General features: G+C 39.8%; 2 protein-coding genes across 3 annotated transcripts; one reads left to right on the forward strand and one right to left on the reverse strand.

Annotated features, from left to right (window-relative positions):
* The first annotated feature begins 13,067 nt into the window (after positions 1-13,067).
* LOC311127564 (uncharacterized protein) lies at positions 13,068-16,022 on the forward strand. The gene is made up of 6 exons (XM_084159379.1): positions 13,068-13,221; positions 13,338-13,471; positions 14,443-14,590; positions 14,686-14,934; positions 15,042-15,312; positions 15,633-16,022. The coding sequence occupies exons 1-6, from the start codon at positions 13,166-13,168 to the stop codon at positions 15,828-15,830; spliced, it is 1,056 nt and encodes a 351-aa protein (XP_084015505.1). The 5' UTR covers positions 13,068-13,165; the 3' UTR covers positions 15,831-16,022.
* A 792-nt stretch (positions 16,023-16,814) lies between these two features.
* Positions 16,815-20,792, reverse strand: LOC311127565 (uncharacterized protein). 2 transcript variants are annotated; one of them, XM_084159381.1, is made up of 8 exons: positions 20,598-20,792; positions 19,747-19,941; positions 19,350-19,436; positions 18,430-18,683; positions 18,224-18,349; positions 17,854-17,994; positions 17,580-17,688; positions 16,815-17,474 (listed from the first exon to the last, which is right to left on the reverse strand). In XM_084159381.1, exons 1-8 carry the CDS (start codon positions 20,599-20,601, stop codon positions 17,263-17,265), a joined length of 1,128 nt encoding a protein of 375 aa, XP_084015507.1. In that variant the 5' UTR covers positions 20,602-20,792; the 3' UTR covers positions 16,815-17,262. The 2 variants fall into 2 exon arrangements, with proteins under 2 accessions (XP_084015507.1, XP_084015506.1); XM_084159380.1 differs by lacking the exon at positions 20,598-20,792 and having other exon boundaries at positions 19,747-20,165.

The following is a 20,792-nucleotide window of genomic DNA, read 5'->3' on the forward strand; positions in this document are numbered from 1 at the left end:
ACTTGGTCGGGGATTGTTGAGTTAGTAGGGAGGAGTGTGGAGAGGGTCAACGTCAAAGGTAGAGGGGAGGATCGGAAATGGCGGCGAGTAGTGCGGATGAAATTGAGAAAAAGTTGGTGAAGCAACAGCTGTGCTGGAATGCGAACAATATGGGTGTCAGTTCTGATGGTATGGAGCGGGAGGATGAGGGTCAAGGACCGGAATGGTCGGTAGTGGAAAGTCATAGGAAGAAGAGCGATCATGATACAGAAAGCAGTGGAGCGTCTAGTGAAGAAAGCATAAAGAGGGCCAAGGTAGGAAGCAAGAGTAATCATGTGTTGGAGTGGAAAGTGGTGATGGTGTTTGATGAAACCACAGGGCCTCACTTACAACCTATCCGACTAACTAATTCCATAGAGAAAGAGGTAGGTGAAGTCAAATTAGTTTGGTTAAATGGAAATGTTAGGTTGTTAATATTTTGTGGTAGCCAGGCTCAGCAAGACAATATTCTGAAAATGGAAACGCTTAATGGGAAGAAGATTAAAAGCCATGTCCCTGGTGCTTATGCTAGATTGAGGGGAGTCATCACTGGGGTCCCTATATCTATGTCCATGGATGATATTAAAGAAAATGTGAAGGGAGGAAGCGTGATTGAGGCCAAAAGGTTGATCAGTAGGAAAGAGGGTAAAAGAAGTGAAAGCCTATCAGTGCTGCTGAGATTTGAGAAAGTTTTGCCTGGATAAGTACAGATAGGATTCCTTAGTTTCAATGTCAGAGAATTTGTCTCATCCCCATTGCAGTGTTTTAAATGCCAAAGAATGGGACATATACAGTGAGGGAAAAAAGTATTTGATCCCCTGCTGATTTTGTACGTTTGCCCACTGACAAAGAAATGATCAGTCTATAATTTTAATGGTAGGTTTATTTGAACAGTGCGAGACAGAATAACAACAAAAAAATCCAGAAAAACGCATGGCAAAAATGTTATAAATTGATTTGCATTTTAATGAGGGAAAAAAGTATTTGACCCCTCTGCAAAACATGACTTAGTACTTGGTGGCAAAACCCTTGTTGGCAATCACAGAGGTCAGACGTTTCTTGTAGTTGACCACCAGGTTTGCACACATCTCAGGAGGGATTTTGTCTCACTTCTCTTTGCAGATCTACTCCAAGTCATTAAAGTTTTGAGGCTGACGTTTGGCAAATCGAACCTTCAGCTCCCTCCACAGATTTTCTATGGGATTAAGGTCTGGAGACTGGCTAGGCCACTCCAGGACCTTAATGTGCTTCTTCTTGAGCCACTCCTTTGTTGCCTTGGCCGTGTGTTTTGGGTCATTGTCATGCTGGAATACCCATCCACGACCCATTTTCAATGCCCTGACTGAGGGAAGGAGGTTCTCACCCAAGATTTGACGGTACATGGCCCCGTCCATCGTCCCTTTGATGCGGTGAAGTCGTCCTGTCCCCTTAGCAGAAAAACACCCCCAAAGCATAATGTTTCCACCTCCATGTTTGACGGTGGGGATGGTGTTCTTGGGGTCATAGGCAGCATTCCTCCTCCTCCAAACACAACGAGTTGAGTTGATGCCAAAGAGCTCGATTTTGGTCTCATCTGACCACAACACTTTCACCCAGTTCTCCTCTGAATCATTCAGATGTTCATTGGCAAACTTCAGACGGGCCTATATATGTGCTTTCTTGAGCAGGGGACCTTGCGGGCACTGCAGGATTTCAGTCCTTCACGGTGTAGTGTGTTACCAATTGTTTTCTTGGTGACTATGGTCCCAGCTGCCTTGAGATCATTGACAAGATCCTCCTGTGTAGTTCTGGGCTGATTCCTCACCGTTCTCATGATCATTGCAACTCCACGAGGTGAGATCTTGCATGGAGCCCCAGGCCAAGGGAGATTGACAGTTCTTTTGTGTTTCTTCCATTTGCGAATAATCGCACCAACTGTTGTCACCTTCTCACCAAGCTGCTTGGCGATGGTCTTGTAGCCCATTCCAGCCTTGTGTAGGTCTACAATCTTGTTCCTGACATCCTTGGAGAGCTCCTTGATCTTGGCCATGGTGGAGAGTTTGGAATCTGATTGATTGATTGCTTCTGTGGACAGGTGTCTTTTATACAGGTAACAAGCTGAGATTAGGAGCACTCCCTTTAAGAGTGTGCTCCTAATCTCAGTTCGTTACCTGTATAAAAGACACCTGGGAGCCAGAAATCTTTCTGATTGAGAAGGGGTCAAATACTTATTTCCCTCGTTAAAATGCAAATCAATTTATAACATTTTTGACATGCGTTTTTCTGGATTTTGTTGTTGTTATTCTGTCTCTCACTGTTCAAATAAACCTACCATTAAAATTATAGACTGATAATTTCTTTGTCAGTGGGCAAACGTACAAAATCAGCAGGGGATCAAATACTTTTTTCCCTCACTGTAGCTGTTCACCAGAAAGGAAGGAAAAGATGTGCCAAGTGTGGAGGGGAACATGATTACGGTGAATGTGGGAGCAATTTGAAGGTGTTGAAGTGTTGTAAATGTGGGGGGGAACATAGTGCAGCATTTGGTGGATGCCAGGTGCAGAGAGAGGCTAAAGAGACTCAGAGATATAGAATTAGTCATGATGTATCGTATGCAGAGGCTGTAAGACAGATGGGTGGAACTACATTGTGTAATGATGGAGCTTCCATGGCTGTTCCTTTACTAAGTGGACCTACTGTCAGGGCTGGTGTTTCTGCTGGTCCTGGCATGGTTTCGAGGCCTGTTCAGAAATATTGTGCTCATGAATGTGCGGTGTCAAAGGACACTTTAATAATGAACAAAGTTGACTTCATAGCTTTTATTGGTAAGGTTATCAATACGACTCGGGTTGTGGAAAGCAGAAATGCCAGGTTGAAGGTTATTGTGGAGACGGCAAAAGAGGGTAACTGATGTTACTGTTGAAATGGTTGTTGACATGCTGAACAATCCTAAGGGTGGAGTGTTTCAGCATAATATAGATAAAGTTTAATGGGGGAGGGGTTTTGGGGGGAAGGGAAGGGTGTGGTAGAAGTTAGTAGGGATTTATTTGGTTTTTATTTTATTTTCATGGTAGTACAGAATTGGACAGATCATGATTGATCATACATTCCAGCACAGTAGGTAGCGGCATGCACTTAAACGATTGTTTGCAGACCTCCATGATATCATAGAAGAAGAAGAAGAAGAAGAAGAAGAAGAAGAAGAAGAAGAAGAAGAAGAAGAAGAAGCAGAAGCAGAAGCAGAAGCAGAAGAAGAAGAAGATGGCGGAAGGGGGAGTGCTGGTTGATGGCATGTCGTTGAGTAAAGTTGGTGAGAATGAATGGAAGACGGTGACAACGGGAAATGGAGCAAAAAGAGTAAAAGTTGTAAACTAACATTTGTTTCTTGTAGGAGTGTGATTCATCAACAATGATTTATTTCTGGGAGATCCATTTGAGGTCACGAAGATGGTTAAGGTGGCATTAGGAAAGGTAGAGTCAGTCAGAGTGACCAGGAGTGGTTTTGTTTTGATTTCCTACTTCTCAAAAGAGGAGAAGGAGAAGGCATTGTGGCTATATAAACTATCAGGAGAGTTTTGATTTTCGGAGCAAAGCACTGATAAAAGGTGTTATATCTAGAGTCTCGTTGGACATTGTGACTAGTTATCTGACGAAACAGATTCCAGGAGTGGTTGGAGCACGTCGCCTAAACCGTGTAGCAGATAGAAAGGAGGAAAGTCAATCGTTGTTACTGATGTTTGAAGAAGAGTATTTGCCTACTCATGTGAAGCTGGGATACATGAGAGCATTTGTGAATAAACATTTGCAGTGTCGAATTGCGAAAGGTTTGGTCATTTATCAAGTCTATGCCAACGGAAGCAATATGTTGGTGAAGAAGGGGATGATCTACGGTGTTGTAATTGTGGTGGAAATTATGTTGCCGAATTCCCGGAGTGCCCTGCTAGGGTGGAGGAGTTTGAAGTAGCACGAATCTGGGCTGTACAGCAGGTCTCCTATACGGAGGCACAGGAAATTGTTGAAGGAGCGAGTGGAGCTGAGGACGCTATGGCAGTGGATGCCCAGCAGCCAGTTGAGATTCAAGAATGTCATTCATCAGTTGAAGGATACAGATACATTGATAGTGAAGAAGGTGTATTTAATTGCACTGCCTGAATGAGCAAGAAGTCCAAGAAGCTGGACATAATTGTATCTGCAGCTGCAAGGTTATTGGGTATTCAGGAATTAACAGCTGAAACATTGCGGGGAATACTGACTGAAGATGATCCCCTCCCAGGCTCCTGAGTGTGTGGGATGGTTTTTTGATTCATCTATTTTTGTAATTTGTATGATGTTGTATTTATTTTCCCTTTGCGCAATGGTTGAAAAAAATTAATCCAGTTCATTACCTGTACAGTTGGTGGCGGCATGCACATTAAATTAGTGCCATTATATCAGAGAAGAAGAAGAAGAAGTGATCACGCAAAAACATGGGGGAGAGACTAATTTTGTCCCTGTCAGGGTACCCCGCGCTATTCGATACAACTTCTGATGTATACTGTGACCAGAATTCCCAAAATGCAGCCTGGAAACTGCAGCGCTCATTAAGATGCCAGGTTGGTTAATAGGCTATAGAATTAAGAAAGACCACATTTCTAGCTAGCTAACGCATGTTAGCTTGCCACCTTAGTTTGTGTGTGGTGTGTGTGTGTGTGTGTGTGTGTGTGTGAGAGAGAGAGAGAGAGAGAGAGAGAGAGAGAGAGAGAGAGAGAGAGAGAGAGAGAGAGAGAGAGAGAGAGAGAGAGAGAGAGAGAGAGAGAGAGAGAGAGAGAGAGAGAGAGAGAGAGAGAGAGAGAGAGAGAGAGAGAGAGAGAGAGAGAGAGAGAGAGAGAGAGAGAGAGAGAGAGAGAGAGAGAGAGAGAGAGAGAGAGAGAGGCATAAAGGAGAAAAGGGCAGAGAAGGAAAGAAAGAGGAGTGAGACTGCAGCCAGCAACCACTGTCTCTGGCATTTTATCCCAATCAACAAGTGGGAATATGACAGACAAAGACAGCCAGGTGCAGGGAGAGGACAGGAAGAGGGAGAGGAGAGGTAGAAAACACCCAGCTAGAACTAGACAGGTGAACACTCGAGGTCGCTATCTGGGAAGAGCCTATGTCTTCAGAGTAACCCTATGCTGACCCTGAGCACCACTCAAGCTACCAGACCTCCGACCCCAAGCACCTCTCAAGCCACCCAACCCACTAGAACTCATACCCAGAAACACCAAGCCACTAGACCCCTTTCCAGCAGCGCATTCTGATTGCAATCGAAGCAGAAGCAGATAACCTGTCCGTTCCACCACCAGCACTACCTGGACTTACTGCAGTTGACGAAGATGAGCTCGGAAGTCAATCTTAAACAAATCTCTCTTTATTGTCAGCAAGCTGGAGAGGTCACAGTCAAACTTAGATGCATAAAGGACCGGTCTGAGGTGAGCTCTAAAAGGGCGTTCCTTACATAGAGCCTTATATACGGCTACCTAAACCTACATAAACATGATTCATTAGATTGGTTCCTACATGTGGCTGGCTCCGTCTCCTATCTTAACTTAAATAATATATTCTGGGCGTTCTGCCAGATGTTCCTCTGGAGGGGGCCATGACGGCCCCCATCTCATATCTTGACCAGACACAGGCAGGAACCAAGGATTGTTTAAGACACCAAAGATAAGATGCACAAACATTTCCTTTACATTCCATCATTTTATTACTTGTGTGATAATAATAATAGCATTTTTAAGTAAGCATTAGATTTGAGCTTCTATCAAAAGGAGGTTTTATCAAATTTCATCACTATAATAAATCATAATATGGGTTATACTTCTATTAACTACGTCATTATAATGAATCATAATATAGCTAAAATCTACAATCAAAAGGTTATAATCAACGGGAGTGAGTATCACAAATACACACACATACTCAAGGGATCTGTAGAGTTAGAGGTAAATAAATCTCTCAATGTTAACCATTGTTTCCATATATCTTACCACAATCGGGTTGGATTGACATATGTTTTTCTAACTGTCCCTGGGACATCGACTTAGTCAAAATATATAACCTTGTAGTTTAACAATTCTGCTAAGACCTTCAAAAGGTTGGTGCTGGCTCATAAGCTCAGTGTTCCACATAATGGAAACAGATTAAGGGTTTAGATTAATTTACCCTCAATTTGTTTAACGAAAACAACCTTCAGTCATTACTCATCGTCCGTATCTACAGGGGGAAATGGGAGCTCATCCAGAGATGGCAGCTCATTAGTTTCACCATCGTCTGGAGGAGCAGAAAACATGATAGCTGCTGAAATCTTACCAGCCAGAGAGGCACAGATCGCCTTACAGCATGTTAATAACACAATTAAGCAAACTAGACAAAAAACACACGCTGCCGCCCATTGGCCAATTTGGGATCCCCAACTTCCAAACAGGGATTCCAACGAAGTAGCAACAGTTGCAATGTATTCGGTGAGATCAGTCATATTAGAAGAGTGATCTGGGACAAAAGTACAACATTCATTGCCAATGATTGCACAAGTGCCCCCTTGACCTGCCAAAAGATAGTCAAGAGCCTCTCTGTTTTGCAGAGCCAATTTACACAATTATTTTAGCATTGCCAATTTTCTCTACTTTTCTAGAGATCTCCCGAATTTGGTCTAGGGCACATGCATATTGACTTTCACAGGGAAGAGAGAGAACACATGTTATAACAGTTTCACACCAACCTTGATAAGAATGAGATTGCGGCAAGGTTAGCCCAAGCTACAGTCTAGTGGCTCTCCTCACTATTTGGGGGCATAGTTCTGTCTCTAGAAGCCTCGCCTTTCCAAATCATACTTATAACTATTGATAAATTATCCAACGCAAATTTAGAATGACAGTCCTTAGTGCTTCACGTTGGTTCTATCACTTTAATTTAAGACCCTCAACTTAGCACACACCGATGCTGGCAGAATGTACATTTATATACAGTATATTGATCTTATATCTTTAGCGTTAACTATTCTCATCACTTGTGGTAATGACAGATTGGTGTCTCAATGCATTCTTAGTCGAAATTACTATAAATTGTGCAGTGTGCAGACCTCCACAATCAACCTGATACCCCAAAGAAACAATTTTGGATAAGCCTAAATCAATTATAGGCATGGTTGACCACCCCCCTCCCTCCCGGAACTCATCCTTCTGCCGTTTCTTCATGTTCTTCTTCAGATAGTGTTTCAGTTCCTTTTAATTACACATGTTCAAAGTGGATGGCCCTTGATAATGTCTCTCACCTGAGCCGCCACTGTCCTTAACTGTTCATTATTTCTTGTCCATTTTCCTATCAGTACACCAGCAGCATGAGAGAAGTTTGGATGGGATCTCTCTCTATGCTCACTCCACGTGGACTCATGTCGCACTCCTGAGAGAAAAGGCATGAGAGAAAAGGCAGTTGATAGCTTCGACTGGATGCTATGTACAGGTCGCTGGCTTGGACTCAGTTCTCAAGGTAGAAGTGGTGAAAGACCATATTGAATGCCATTTTCGCCATTACTTCAGCCTGTTAGGGGGGTTTGAGGTTCACACTGTTCTTGGTCAAATTATCCCTTCCATGCATCTAGATACCATCTGTGGTCATCTTCACCATAACCTCGAGATAGGACAGACCAGAACAACAGTTTAGTTTAGTTTAGGGCATATCTGATTCAGGAAATCCAGACAAATGATTTACTGTATAACAAATTATTACTACTACCAATATTCTTTTTTTTTGTTTTTTTTGTTTTGTTGGGGGGGTAGATCAGCTTAATATTGCAGATAGATTGTAACTTCCATCAATGTAATTGTCTGCATCACTTCCAATCCCCCATGTTTTTTATATATATACTCCCCTTTATTACTTTTCAACCCCGCCATCCTTTCCCTACTTGGGGTAAATTAGTGAACAACAATGCTTAGGCCTCTACTTCCAGCTTATACTTACTATCTACATTTTATGGACACAGTCAATTTTACAATAATTCTATTTTATTTGTTTTTGCTCCTGAACTTCTTCTACTCTCAACCTCTCCGATCATTTTCATGATGTCCATCCGGTTTGCTTCTATATGCCATATCTTTCTAACTGTGCTCTTTCCCAAAAGCTCCCAACATACAACCTATATACTTATTATGGACACAGTATGCTTACATTATTAGTTATCTTGTTATAATTTGTTGTTATTTGTTATTAGTCCCATCCTTCAACTCCATTCAACACCTCCCATCTATCTCTTAACACCATCCATATAGGATTTCTATTTGCCATATATATTTCAACTGTACTGTGATGTTTTACAAAAGTTCTGAACCTTTCTATTCTCATTGCTTCTACAGATTGTGAATTAAAAATATACATTTTTGCTAAAAGTATTATTATATTATTGATCGATTGACTATGACCTTTCAGATCACCCAGTAATGCTATCTGCAAGGTTAGCTCCAAGTAAATATTGCAATCCTTTAGCCATTCCTGGACCTGTGTCCAAAAACAAGCTACAAATGGACAGAACCAAAACAAATTATCTAATGATTCTGTCTCTTCACAGCAAAATCTGCAGAGCTGGGAAGATTGTATCCCCAATATAAATAACATTCTATTGGTAGCAAGAATTTTATATAATAATTAAAATTGAAAGATTCTAATTTTTAAATCCGGTGTCGTTTTGCGTGTCAGTTCATAAACACTATGCCATGGGATCGGTACGTCAAAAATCTCTTCCCAACTATTTTGCAATCTATATGGGACGGCTGTCAATCCTTGTTCTTTAAAGCAAGGCCGACAGACAAGTTCCTTACTTTCTCCCCCTTCCACTTTCCTCTTCCATTTTTGCGGTAAGGCTGCAATTAATTGGTTGTAATTTTGGGTAGAGCAGACATTTCCATATGTTTTTGTTAGCTGCATGTGCGACATAACTCCACCAGTCCTACCGATGATATCATTTACGAACATTATACCTTTTTTAAACATTTTGTCAAAAAATAAAGTTTTTTTGTCAATTAATATATTTGAATTTAACCACCATTTTTGTTGCATTATTTGTTCTGTCGTTTCTGGAGGATTAAATTGAAATTGCAACCAACTTTCTATGGCTTGTTTTAGAAATAGTGATATTTGGGAGATGATTTCCTTTTCAAATAACTGAAAATGAGTGGTTGTAATTTACATTTACATTTTACTCATTTAGCAGACGCTCTTATCCAGAGCGACTTACAGTTAGTGAGTGCATTCATGATTATTTTTATTTTTTTCATACTGGCCCCCCGTGGGAATCGAACCCACAACCCTGGCGTTGCAAATGCCATGCTTTACCAACTGAGCTACATCCCTGCCGGCCATTCCCTCCCCTACCCTGGATGACGCTGGGCCAATTGTGCGCCACCCCATGGGTCTCCCGGTCGCGGCCGGCTACGACAGAGCCTGGATTCGAACCAGGATCTCTAGTGGCACAGACCACTGCGCCTTAGACCACTGCACCACTCGGGAGGTAATCTGAATAAAGGGAAAAAGGCCATTCTTGAACATTGGGTGAGACAATCTTACTAATTTGCTTGAGAACCAGTTCGGATTTAAGTATAACTTAAACTATAACTATTTTGTATGACTGAAGCTTTTAGTGATAGGTCTAATGCTTTAATATTTAATAATTTCTGTCCTCCGAATTCATATTCATTATATAAATAGGCCCTTTTAATTTTGTCTGGCTTGCCGTTCCAAATAAAATTGAATATTTTTTTCTCATATAATTTAAAAAACTGTTCGCTAGGCGTAGGCAAGACCATAAGCAAATAGGTAAACTGGGATAATACTAAATAGTTAATTAGGGTGATTTTTCCACAAATTGACAGGTATTTACCTTTCCATGGTAGCAAGATCTTATCTATTTTTGCTAACTTTCTATTAAAATGTATTGAAGTGAGATCATGTATTTCCTTTGGGATATGTATTCCGAGTATATCCACATCACCATTAGACCATTTTATTGGTAAACTACATGGTAATGTAAAACTTGTATTTTTTTGTGATCCAATACGTAATATAGTACATTTGTCATAATTTGGTTGTAATCCAGAGAGATTAGAAAATGTATCTAGATCCTCTATGAGGCTGTGGAGGGATTCTAGTTGTGGATTTAAAAGAAAACATGAATCATCAGCATACAATGACACCTTTGTTTTTAAGCCCTGGATTTCTAATCCTCTGATATTATTATTGGATCTGATTTTAATAGCTAACATCTCGATGGCCACAATAAATAGATATGTCGATAGTGGACAACCTTGTTTCACTCCTCTTGACAGTTTAAAACTTTCGGAGAAATAGCCATTATTTACTATTTTACACCTAGGGTTACTATACATGACTTTGACCCATTTTATAAGAGATTCTCCAAAATTGAAATGCTCCAGGCATTTATATATAAACCCCAGTCGTACTTTATCAAATGCCTTTTCGAAGTCTGCTATGAAGGGGTGGTACTTGCCTTATATTATACTTGCCTTATATTATCTCCAATGTATCTTCCATGTAAAAAACCTGTCTGATTAGAATGAATATTATCCGACAATATCTTTTTAATTCTATGCTCTATACATTTTGCTAGAATTTTTGCATCACAACACTGAAGTGTAAGGGGCCTCCAATTTTTTAAATGGACTGGATCTTTATATTTTCCACTTGTATCCTGTTTCAGTAATAATGAGATCAGACCTTCTTCTTGAGTGTCAGATAATCTACCATTTACATAGGAGTGATTAAAACATCCTCTTAGTATATCAAAAAAGGTTTGGTATACCTCGACTGGTATGCCATCCAACCCTTGAGTTTTCCCGGACTTAAAGTCTTTAATTGCATCCAGAAGTTCCTCCTCTGTAATTTCACCTTCACATGAGTCCTTCTGTATGGCTGTTAATTTTACATTATCAATAGAAAAAAATCTCTACAATTAGCTTCAGTTAGAGAAGATGGAGGTGACTGAAAAGAAAACATATGCTAAAAGTACTTTGTTTCCTCCTTCAAAATATCGTTTGGTTAATCATGGGTGACTCCGTCAATTATAACCAGTTTCATTAAATTATTTTTGGTAGCATTCCTATGTTGAAGATAAAAAAATAATTTTGTGCATTTTCCCCATATTCCATCCAGTTTGCTTTATTTTTATAATATATTACACTTGATCTTTCTTGAATAATTTTCTCAATTTCTTTTTGTTTTTCCTCTAATTTATTCTGAGCCTCTATGTTTCAGTTTTTATTGCCATCTATCTATTCTGTTAGACTTTCTATTTCCTTTGTTAGTATAAACTCTTTTGACCTAAATTGCTTTTGTTTTCTAGATGAGTACTGAATTGCATGGCCTCTAAAGGCACATTTAAAGGTGTCCCATACAATAAGGGGATTTGCTGTACCTATGTTATGTCGGAAAAAGTCAGTTATAAATTCCTTTGTTCTAATTATAAATGAATTATAATCCAATAGGCTTTGATAAAATTTCCAACAGCCTCGCCCACGTACCACTACCAATATTCTTAATACAGATTTCTAAAACAAATGTCAAAGAGAATAACAACACATAGTTGAAACCATTGTTGTTGTTTTTCCAAATTAGGTTATACTCCCCTATCATCTTGGCGATCTCACTGCAGAGTTACAGGGTCAGGGAGTCAGAGGGCTAATCCTTAGGGAGAAATCCAGACCATCCAGCAGACCCAATCTGGTGAGATTTGTTATTGAAGCAAGACAAAAACAAAGAAAAGAAAAGAAAACAACAACAACAATACACATATATCACTCGAGGTGGGGAAAACGTCAATCCTTCATGGTCGAATTGCTGAAAAGAAACCGTTACTAAAGGACATCAATAAGAAGAAGAGACCTGCTTGGGTCAAGAAACACGAGCAATGGACATTAGACCGGTGGAAATTAGTCCTTTGGTCTGGACTCCAAATTGGAGATTTCTGGTTCCACCGCTGTGTCTTTGTGAGAAGCGGTGTGGGTGAACGGACGATCTCCGCATGTGTAGTTCCCACCGTAAAGCATGGAGGAGGAGGTGTGGAGGTGTGGAGGTGCTTTGCTGGTGACACTGTCTGTGATTTATTTAGAATTCAAGGCACACTTAACCAGCATGGCTACCACAGCATTCTGCAGCGATACACCATCCCTTCTGGTTTGGGCTTAGTGGGACTATAATTTGTTTTTCAACAGGACAATGACCCAACACACCTCCAGGCTGTGTAAGGGCTATTTTGACCAAGAAGGAGAGTGATGGAGTGCTGCATCAGATGACCTGGCTTCCACAATCCCCCGACCTCAACCCAATTGAGATGGTTTGGGATGCGTCAGACCACAGAGTGAAGGAAAAGCAGTAAATCAAACAGAGTATTAACCACTAACAAATATTCATTAACAGGTGAGTTGTGTGTGGGTGCTGGCATGTATACACTGCCTTGCAAAAGTATTCATCCCCCTTGGCTATGGAGGACTAAAAGTGCCACAATTAAATAAATAAATACACCATTAAATAATTACTTAAATGTGTCATTAATTAATTAAAATTAGAATTAAATACATAAATGTGTAATTAAATGTATCATTAATTAATTCAAATACCGATTCATTTTATGTAAAATACATATATAATTATTTCACTATTTACATTTACATTTCATGATCCTGCATTGCAGTGATTCATGAATTACTTAAAACTGTCAAACTGACCCATCAAAGTCAGTGGGCGGGGCTAACGCGAATCTAGTCTGATCCATTGCTTTGGTCTGAAGTAGAGTAGGCCAACCTGGATAGAGACAATGGAGGATCTCCGTGAACTTTCCAGGGAGTTGGTTAGAGACATTTTAAACTTAGCAGAGGATGTAGAAGCAGGACCTGCTGACCCAGAGCATGTAGCTAGTAAAGCAGAGGAACTTATTGAAGTTGTTGGAGTCATTTCCGCACTTTCCGACGAAGATATCGACCACAGAGTGATTGCAAATCTAGAAGAAGTTGTCCACCGCTTCTCTGGTACCAGGGCACTTCAGGCCCAACACACACAGGGACCGGGGCGTTTGGCGTTTGACATACCGAGTGCAGTTCTGGAGCATCAACTTCTTTGTGGAGTTCCCGCAGTTCAAATTGCAGCGATGTTCGGTGTGTCAAAGAGGACCATCAGGAGGCGCATGCAACAATACAGTTTAAGGTATTTACACTAAATTCATGAGTTTTCTGTTTATGAATTGCTGCTCTCATACACTCGGAAAGAATATGACGTTTAAGGTAACATTACTTGATGTTGTGTTTTTCTTGTTTGTACAGAAAGACAGATCTCTATTCAGCTGTGAATGATGAGGAGTTAGACCGTATTGTAAGTGAAATTCACAGAAGTCATCCAAACACCGGCTACAAGCTAATGCGTGGTCACCTGAATGCAAGAGGTGTGCATGTTCCAAGTGAGTAGATAATAATATGGGCATTATTTAAATGTATTTTTAATTTGGAGCTCTGCCCCTTTGAAAGGTGAAGGAAGCCCGCTTATGGAAAGACATCGCCTCTGAGATGTAGAATGTGTAGAAGAAATGTGAAGAGAAACACACATTTCAGGACGGCTGACTTGTATCATCAGGATAGACATGTCCTGTGATTTTTAGCCTCCTGTTTAATAGAGGTGGAACAATATCTGACAGTAATATTCTCAGCTGTCCGGATGTGCCCCTGCTGTAAAGGGTATAATATAATCATAGAAAAGCAAAATATCATAGGAGGCAAAAAATCTCAGGTCATCTCTGTTCGAGCATGTGGTATCTATCTATCTATCTATCTATCTATCTATCTATCTATCTATCTATCTATCTATCTATCTATCTATCTATCTATCTATCTATCTATCTATCTATCTATATATGTGTGTATATATATGTATATGTGTATATATATGTATATGTGTATATATATGTATATATATGTGTGTATGTATATATATATATATATAAATATATATATATATATATATATATAAATATATGTATGTATGTATATATATGTATGTATATGTATGTATATATATAAATATATATATGTATGTATGTATATATGTATGTATATGTATGTATGTATGTGTATATATATATATATATATATATATATGTATATGTATATATAATTTTTATATATGTGTATATATATGTGTATGTATATATATATATATATATATATATATATATACATACATATATATACATATATATATATGTATGTATGTATATGTACAATATCTGACAGTAAAGTACATTTTTGAAGCTGTGGTGGTTCTGTAATAGTTGACTGTTTTACACACATTATTTATTTTATTATGACACCACTATATCCTCAAAATAAGTAGCCAGTGAGTGTGTGGTTATTCATTTTAAATTCCTCCCCTCAGTCTCAAGACTGCAAGAGTCTTTACGCAGAGTCAATGCAGAGGGAGTCTACATGAGACGTCTGAGGCTGCGTGTATTAAGGCGACGGCAGTATTTTGTTCCTGGCCCAAACTCTTTGTGGCATATAGATGGCCACCATAAGCTTATCAGGTCAGTGATATTAGCAGATAAACAATGCATCTTTCTATATGTTTCATTACAATTGTTATACAATAAAGTTATATTTTTTCATGTGTTTGCAACAGGTGGAGATTTGTTGTCCACGGTGGGGTGGATGGATTCAGTCGTTTAGTGGTCTACCTGACTGTGGCCGGCAATAATAGAGCTCATACGGTCTTACAGAGCTTTATCGCCGCTGTTGAGCAGTATGGGCTGCCATCAAGGGTACGGTCTGACAAAGGGGGGGAGAATGCAGATGTAGCAGAATTCATGATCAGAAGCAGAGGTACCGACAGGAATTCACACATCACAGGCAGAAGTGTCCACAATCAGCGGTAAAGAAATATGTTTGGCAACTAGGCTCACACAACTAACATACTAGTTGAATGTACTTTAGCATATGTCATAAATTAACAATTTCTCAATTTTATCCTAAACACAGAATAGAGAGGATGTGGAGAGATGTTTATGAACATGCCCTGGACCTCTTCTATCAGATCTTTACTTCATTGGAAGATCAGGAGACACTGAATCCAGACAATGAAGTCCATCTTTTCGCTCTGCACCGGATTTTCCTTCCACTGGTTCAGCAAAGCCTCGACTCTTTTCGAGATGCTTGGAACTTCCACGGTCTTAGAACTGAAAGGAATCAGTCACCACAGCAACTCTGGAGAAGTTACAGAGAGCAAGGCCCTGAGGAGGATCCTACTGAGGTTAACAATGAACTTTAAACACTTTCTTAAAATTGTTTCCCCAAAGGAATTATGGGAGAAAAAAATGGTGCTAAATGTGATACTTTAAATGAAACATTTACTATAGATTATTGTCTCTTTAAAATCTCCCGAGCTTTTAAAGATCAACCTGTGAGCTGTAGTTTCTACAGTGCATACTATGCAAAGCTGTATTATTTTAAAAAACTGAATAAGTAACATTTCATTTCTCACTGCCTTGGTGACCAAAAATAACAATCTTGTGTAAGGACATGTCAAACTAGTTTTAAGTACAAGACTGATTATGCTTGTCATCCATTCAGGTTCCTGAAGAATATGGGATCGATTGGAACGGACCTCACTGCCTTCATCGAGGCACTGTGTCAGTCCCCGAGGTTCAGCTGGCCCGTGAGCTCTCAGATGAAGAGGTTGCAATTTTGCCAGCTCCAGGAGTTTCTGTTACTGATGCACTTAGACTATATGTAGAGACTGTGGAAGTGTTATCAAGAATCTTAGACTGATGTCCAACCCATGTTTTTATTTGTTGTGTTAGAACAAGCAAGGAAAAACTGAAAGTTTACTTTCCTTTTAAAAGAAAGGAAAAAAAGCTGTTTCTTTGAAGCTTCCTGTCTCATTATGGTCCACAGAATGACTAACATGAATGCTGTACTGTTAGCACTGAAGGTGCAGAACAGTTTGATTTTAGTAAATGGAAGAAAAAAAAGTCAACTACTGCACAGTGTGTTAATGTTTTCAAAGACACTGAACTTGTGTCAATTCATCTGAACTGTGTATGCATTGACATTAGGGCTGGGCAATATGGAGAAAATCAAATATCACATTTTTGACCTAACACCTTGATGTCGATATTGCAACGATATTGTAAGGTTGACAATTGGTGCATTCACAAAATATCTTCCACATTTAGATTTCGGATAAATAACTATCATATTGTGGATATAATGACTAAGTGGTAAAAGGCAAATAATAGAACAGCTAGAACAGTCTGGTAAGTTCAGAAAATGACATCACTTTACTGTAATGCAGCCTTTGAAACCAGGAAAAGACTAAACTTACCATGTAACGATATTACACTTCTTCAAAATCTAATGGTGCTTTTCCATTACATGGTACCTACTCGCCTCGCCTCGCCTTTTTTGGTTTTCCATTACGAAAAAAAGTACCTGGTACCTGCTAACATATACTTTTTTTAGCACCTGCTCAGTCGAGGTTCCAAGCGAGCTGAGGCGAGCCGAGAAGGTGACGTGAAACCCTGCAGGCTGCTGATTGGTCGGAAAGAATCGTCACTGATCACTGCATTGCCAGCGACAGACAGCATTTTAAAATACCGTAGTTTAGCCAGCGGTGGTTTTTACTGCCGGAGGCTCCACGCAGAGCTTTCTCCGTAGCATACAAGTGGCCTGATGGTTATACTGGTGCGCTGGTGTGTGTAATGTGTGATGTGTGTGTGTCGAGTCGCCATATGTGTGTGTGTGTGTGTGTGTAGCTAGTGAGCGAGGGAGAAGTGAGAGAGTGACGGCGATTATCTCCGCAGCGAGTAGCGACTCTAGTCATATATATGTGAGAGAAACAAAGCGAGTAGCGACTCTAGAGTCATATATATGTGATCACGGTGGGAAATCTGGAGCAGTTAACGTTAACTATCTCTTTGATATCATGTTGTTCACGGAGACTGAGAACCAGGAAATGCGGCGGGGATTTGTCAATGGGAAAGCAAGCTACTAAGCCACGCCCACGGCAGTCGCTATGACGACCAGCCACGCTGAGGCAATCCTAAAATCTGCAATGGGAAACGGACGCACAGCGAGTCGAGGCGAGGCGAGTCAAGTAGGTACTGGTAATGGAAAAGCACCTTAAGACGATATCTAGTCTTATATCACGATAGATATAATATTAAAATATTGCCCAGCCCTAATTGACGTCTGAAAAAACTTAAACAAGCCCAAATCCAGTACTTTTTATGGCAGCGACAAGTGCTTTCTCAAAGTCCATGTAGAGTTTGAAATGAGCTGGCAGCTTTAGGGTTTCAAAGCATGTGGAGGACGTAGGAAGGGTTCCCCCAGAAATCTCCACTCTCAGTTCAGGAGGAAGCATCTCCCAGCCAACCCAGAATGTCAGCAGCTGGGCCAGGGTACCTGATGAAGCTAAAAGTCATAAAATGGATTAAAGACATTTAGTTCAACTGTAATTGATCATATCTATCCATGAGACATAGAAGCATTTGTAAAGAGAGAAAATAAGGTTTATACCTGTTTCAATGAACATCCTTAGAAAGCCAGTGATGCGGCAGGTGGTGTCTAAGTCAAAGTCTTCATCATCACTGTCCTCAACTGGCCATGTGATTTTTTCTAGGAGCATCTTAAAGAAAACAAAAATTGTAATTTAAAAAAAGGGAGAACTTATTTTGGTGAAGGACTATGCAGATCAAATTCTTAGAAAATGGAAAAATATCCATCTCAGTCATTGAAAATACACGTAAATTCATCAAGTTAAGTCACAAATATAACTAAATTACTGACTTACCTGGGGTGTGAACTGCATTTCAGCCATTTTGGGGAAAAGAAGTGGTACAACATCCGGCCTAGATGTCAGCAGGGGCCATACCATCACATCTTTCAGTCCCTTTCTCAACTGTTTAATTTGGCGCATGGTCCTCCCAACGACCTAAGAGACAGACCGACCCATATTACAGCCCAAATCCTTAACCCAAATTTGACAAAAGTTGGCACAGTAGGAAAAATGTTAATAAACACAATAAAGTGCTTTATAAAAATCCATTAAAACTCTAGTACTTAAACTCTCGTGTTAACATAACAAGCCAGGGTTCACAACACATTCTATAATTTCAACAAGTACAGCGATGAATTCTGTCACTTAACCAGCAGGAACTCACTGCATGGAGTAGAAGTTTGTTATGTAGCCATCTCCGATTTGTTTTGGTGACTGCCGGAAGATCCCAAGACATGGAAAGATCTGAAACTGTGTCCTTCTGTTCCGGTGTAAGATCTTCATGTTCAAGCTAGAATTAAGACCATACAAGTTATTATATCTGCCCAAGCAATATTTTTTACATGGCAAAGTTTCTTTTAGGTTACATACCAGTTCTATGATGCTCCTGATGTGCAGATCAGGACAGTCTTCTGTAACAACAGTAGCCATTTCAGGGTCCCCATTGAACAGTACATGAATTACAGCAGGACTTAGTCCTGTGACATGGGGACCATCATGCAGAAAGGTGTGGCCCAACATCCTTCCTGCAACCCGGAAGAGGTTGCTTTCAATAAGTGCCTCTGATGCTGCTGGAACAAGATGGTCAGGTTCACCCTCAAATAGCAGTGTTCGGCCCATTCCTCCTGTAAAGTACCAAGAGAGCAGGGAATAAAGTCACAACAATTAACCTCTTAAATACATTAAATAAAAATGTATGATAGATAGATAGATAGATAGATAGATAGATATATTACATCATACTAGTGGCGATTACTTGGCCTGTGGTATTGCTGCTTGTAGAATTCACTTAAACCAAATTGTAGCCTACTCCAAAATGACTTACAGAAGGACCCCAAACCACTTCAAATTCAATTCCCCTGTATACCCTACTACAGACTTACCTGACACAAAACATTGCCCACCGGCCCTCCGCTAAACAGCACATATCCGCGTTCATCAACCACCAGAACGTACGTGTACGCGTGTGTGTGTGTGCGCGCGCATAGAGAGAGGCGGTGTAGAGTGAGTCACGACACAAACAGGTGCTCAGTCAGCGTTGCATGCAGTGTGAGAATGGCAAGCAGCAAGAGCGGCAAAAGCCAATGTGTGCTTATTTTACCTATATATGTAACGCTATCTTTTGCGTTTATCCAAACGTCGTCAAACTTGGCACTGCACTTACTCGTGACCAGAGCAAGACACCTGTCAAGTTTGAAATCCATCGGACTAACTGAGAGACATGCGCTACAGACAGACATTTCTGCAATTTATAGATGGATTAACCTTCAAAAAATTAGTAAGATACTTACCAAGATCTAGACTGAATCCAAACTGGAGTTTGGATATGATTGTTGTCATAAAGTACCGCATCACTCCCTCTCCGATAGCAACATCACCTGAAATAAAATACTGATAATAACACTGGAAAAAAAGTGGCGGCCTAATACAGGTAACTGGATTTGGTAACATTTAACAAGAAAGGGAGAAAAACTTCTATTGGCTGTAATTCTAGAATAGCATCCTTAATATTGATTATTCCAGATAACAAGAGTATATTGTGCACAATATTCACATACATACATATAACATTTTTATCAATTATATAATTTTGTGCATTCCATTCTCCCATTTAACAATTCCATATAAGCTACTTGAGTGGTATAAACTGTACTGATGTATTTATATTATAAATGTTATATTACTTACCAACCAGAGTACAATGAAGTGGACATGCCCATTCTTGCTGCTGTTTATATAATAAGAGAAGCTCCCGTTCCCTGTCCTCTTCAGAGTCCCTTACATCCATCTTCATTCTAAGTGGTTTCCCAGTTGCATGTTCCCTTAGCAGATTCTCTTTGAAAACTTTGGCAGCTTGAGTGGGTTCTTTAATAAGCTTCCATTCTAAACAAACAACAACAATAAAGTTATCTATTACAGAGAGACATATTGTGAGTTGGCATGTTACCTGCATATACAGATATCCTCTCACTCTACAGAACAGGAGGAAAATTCTGTTCATTTCACTGACAAAACGTGAGACCCAACATCTTCAGAACCTGTCACAACGCTGAGTTGACATAAAAACAGCACTACTAAACAACTACAACTAAATATTAGAAAAATAGAAAAACCCAGTTGCATGTTATTAATTGTCTGTAACTGTATTATCTTATCTAATTATATCCTACAGGTGTTATCTTTCTATTAACTTTTCAGTTACACACAATCTTATAGCAACACTATTGTGATGACACAAACCACTGTCTGTTTCTTTGCGATCCAACTCCTCGTTGACAATCACTGCCGGTACTACTGCACTCTCAGCTGATGTTTCAGGCCTCACTGGAACACTGTCACTGACTAGGGCTGTCTCACTATCATTTTCTTCACTTTGGCCTCCCTCTTGTTCTCTTTCTGATTCCTGCATGGGTGTCCTTGAAGTTAACACAATTGAAATGATGGTCATACTCGCTTATTTGTGTGCACAACAATAAGAGAGACATATTCCCAAAGAAAATAAATTATGCTACCCTTGCATTGCTTTAAGAAGTACATACCCATTGCAGCTCAATCTGTGCAGCTTCATCTCTGAAAAGGGAACTTCCTTCTGACAAGTGATGCAGGGGATGACTGGACCAGAGGCAGGACGTGAGCTCTCCTAACAACAACAACAAATGGCTTTTAATTAATGATTAAAAGTCACCAGTAATCTTTGTTTTGATTATGTATTAAACTAAGTCTCTGTAAATGTA

The sequence above is a fragment of the Coregonus lavaretus genome (assembly GCF_964263955.1).
Source record: "Coregonus lavaretus genome assembly, chromosome: 4".
NCBI lineage: Eukaryota > Metazoa > Chordata > Actinopteri > Salmoniformes > Salmonidae > Coregonus > Coregonus lavaretus.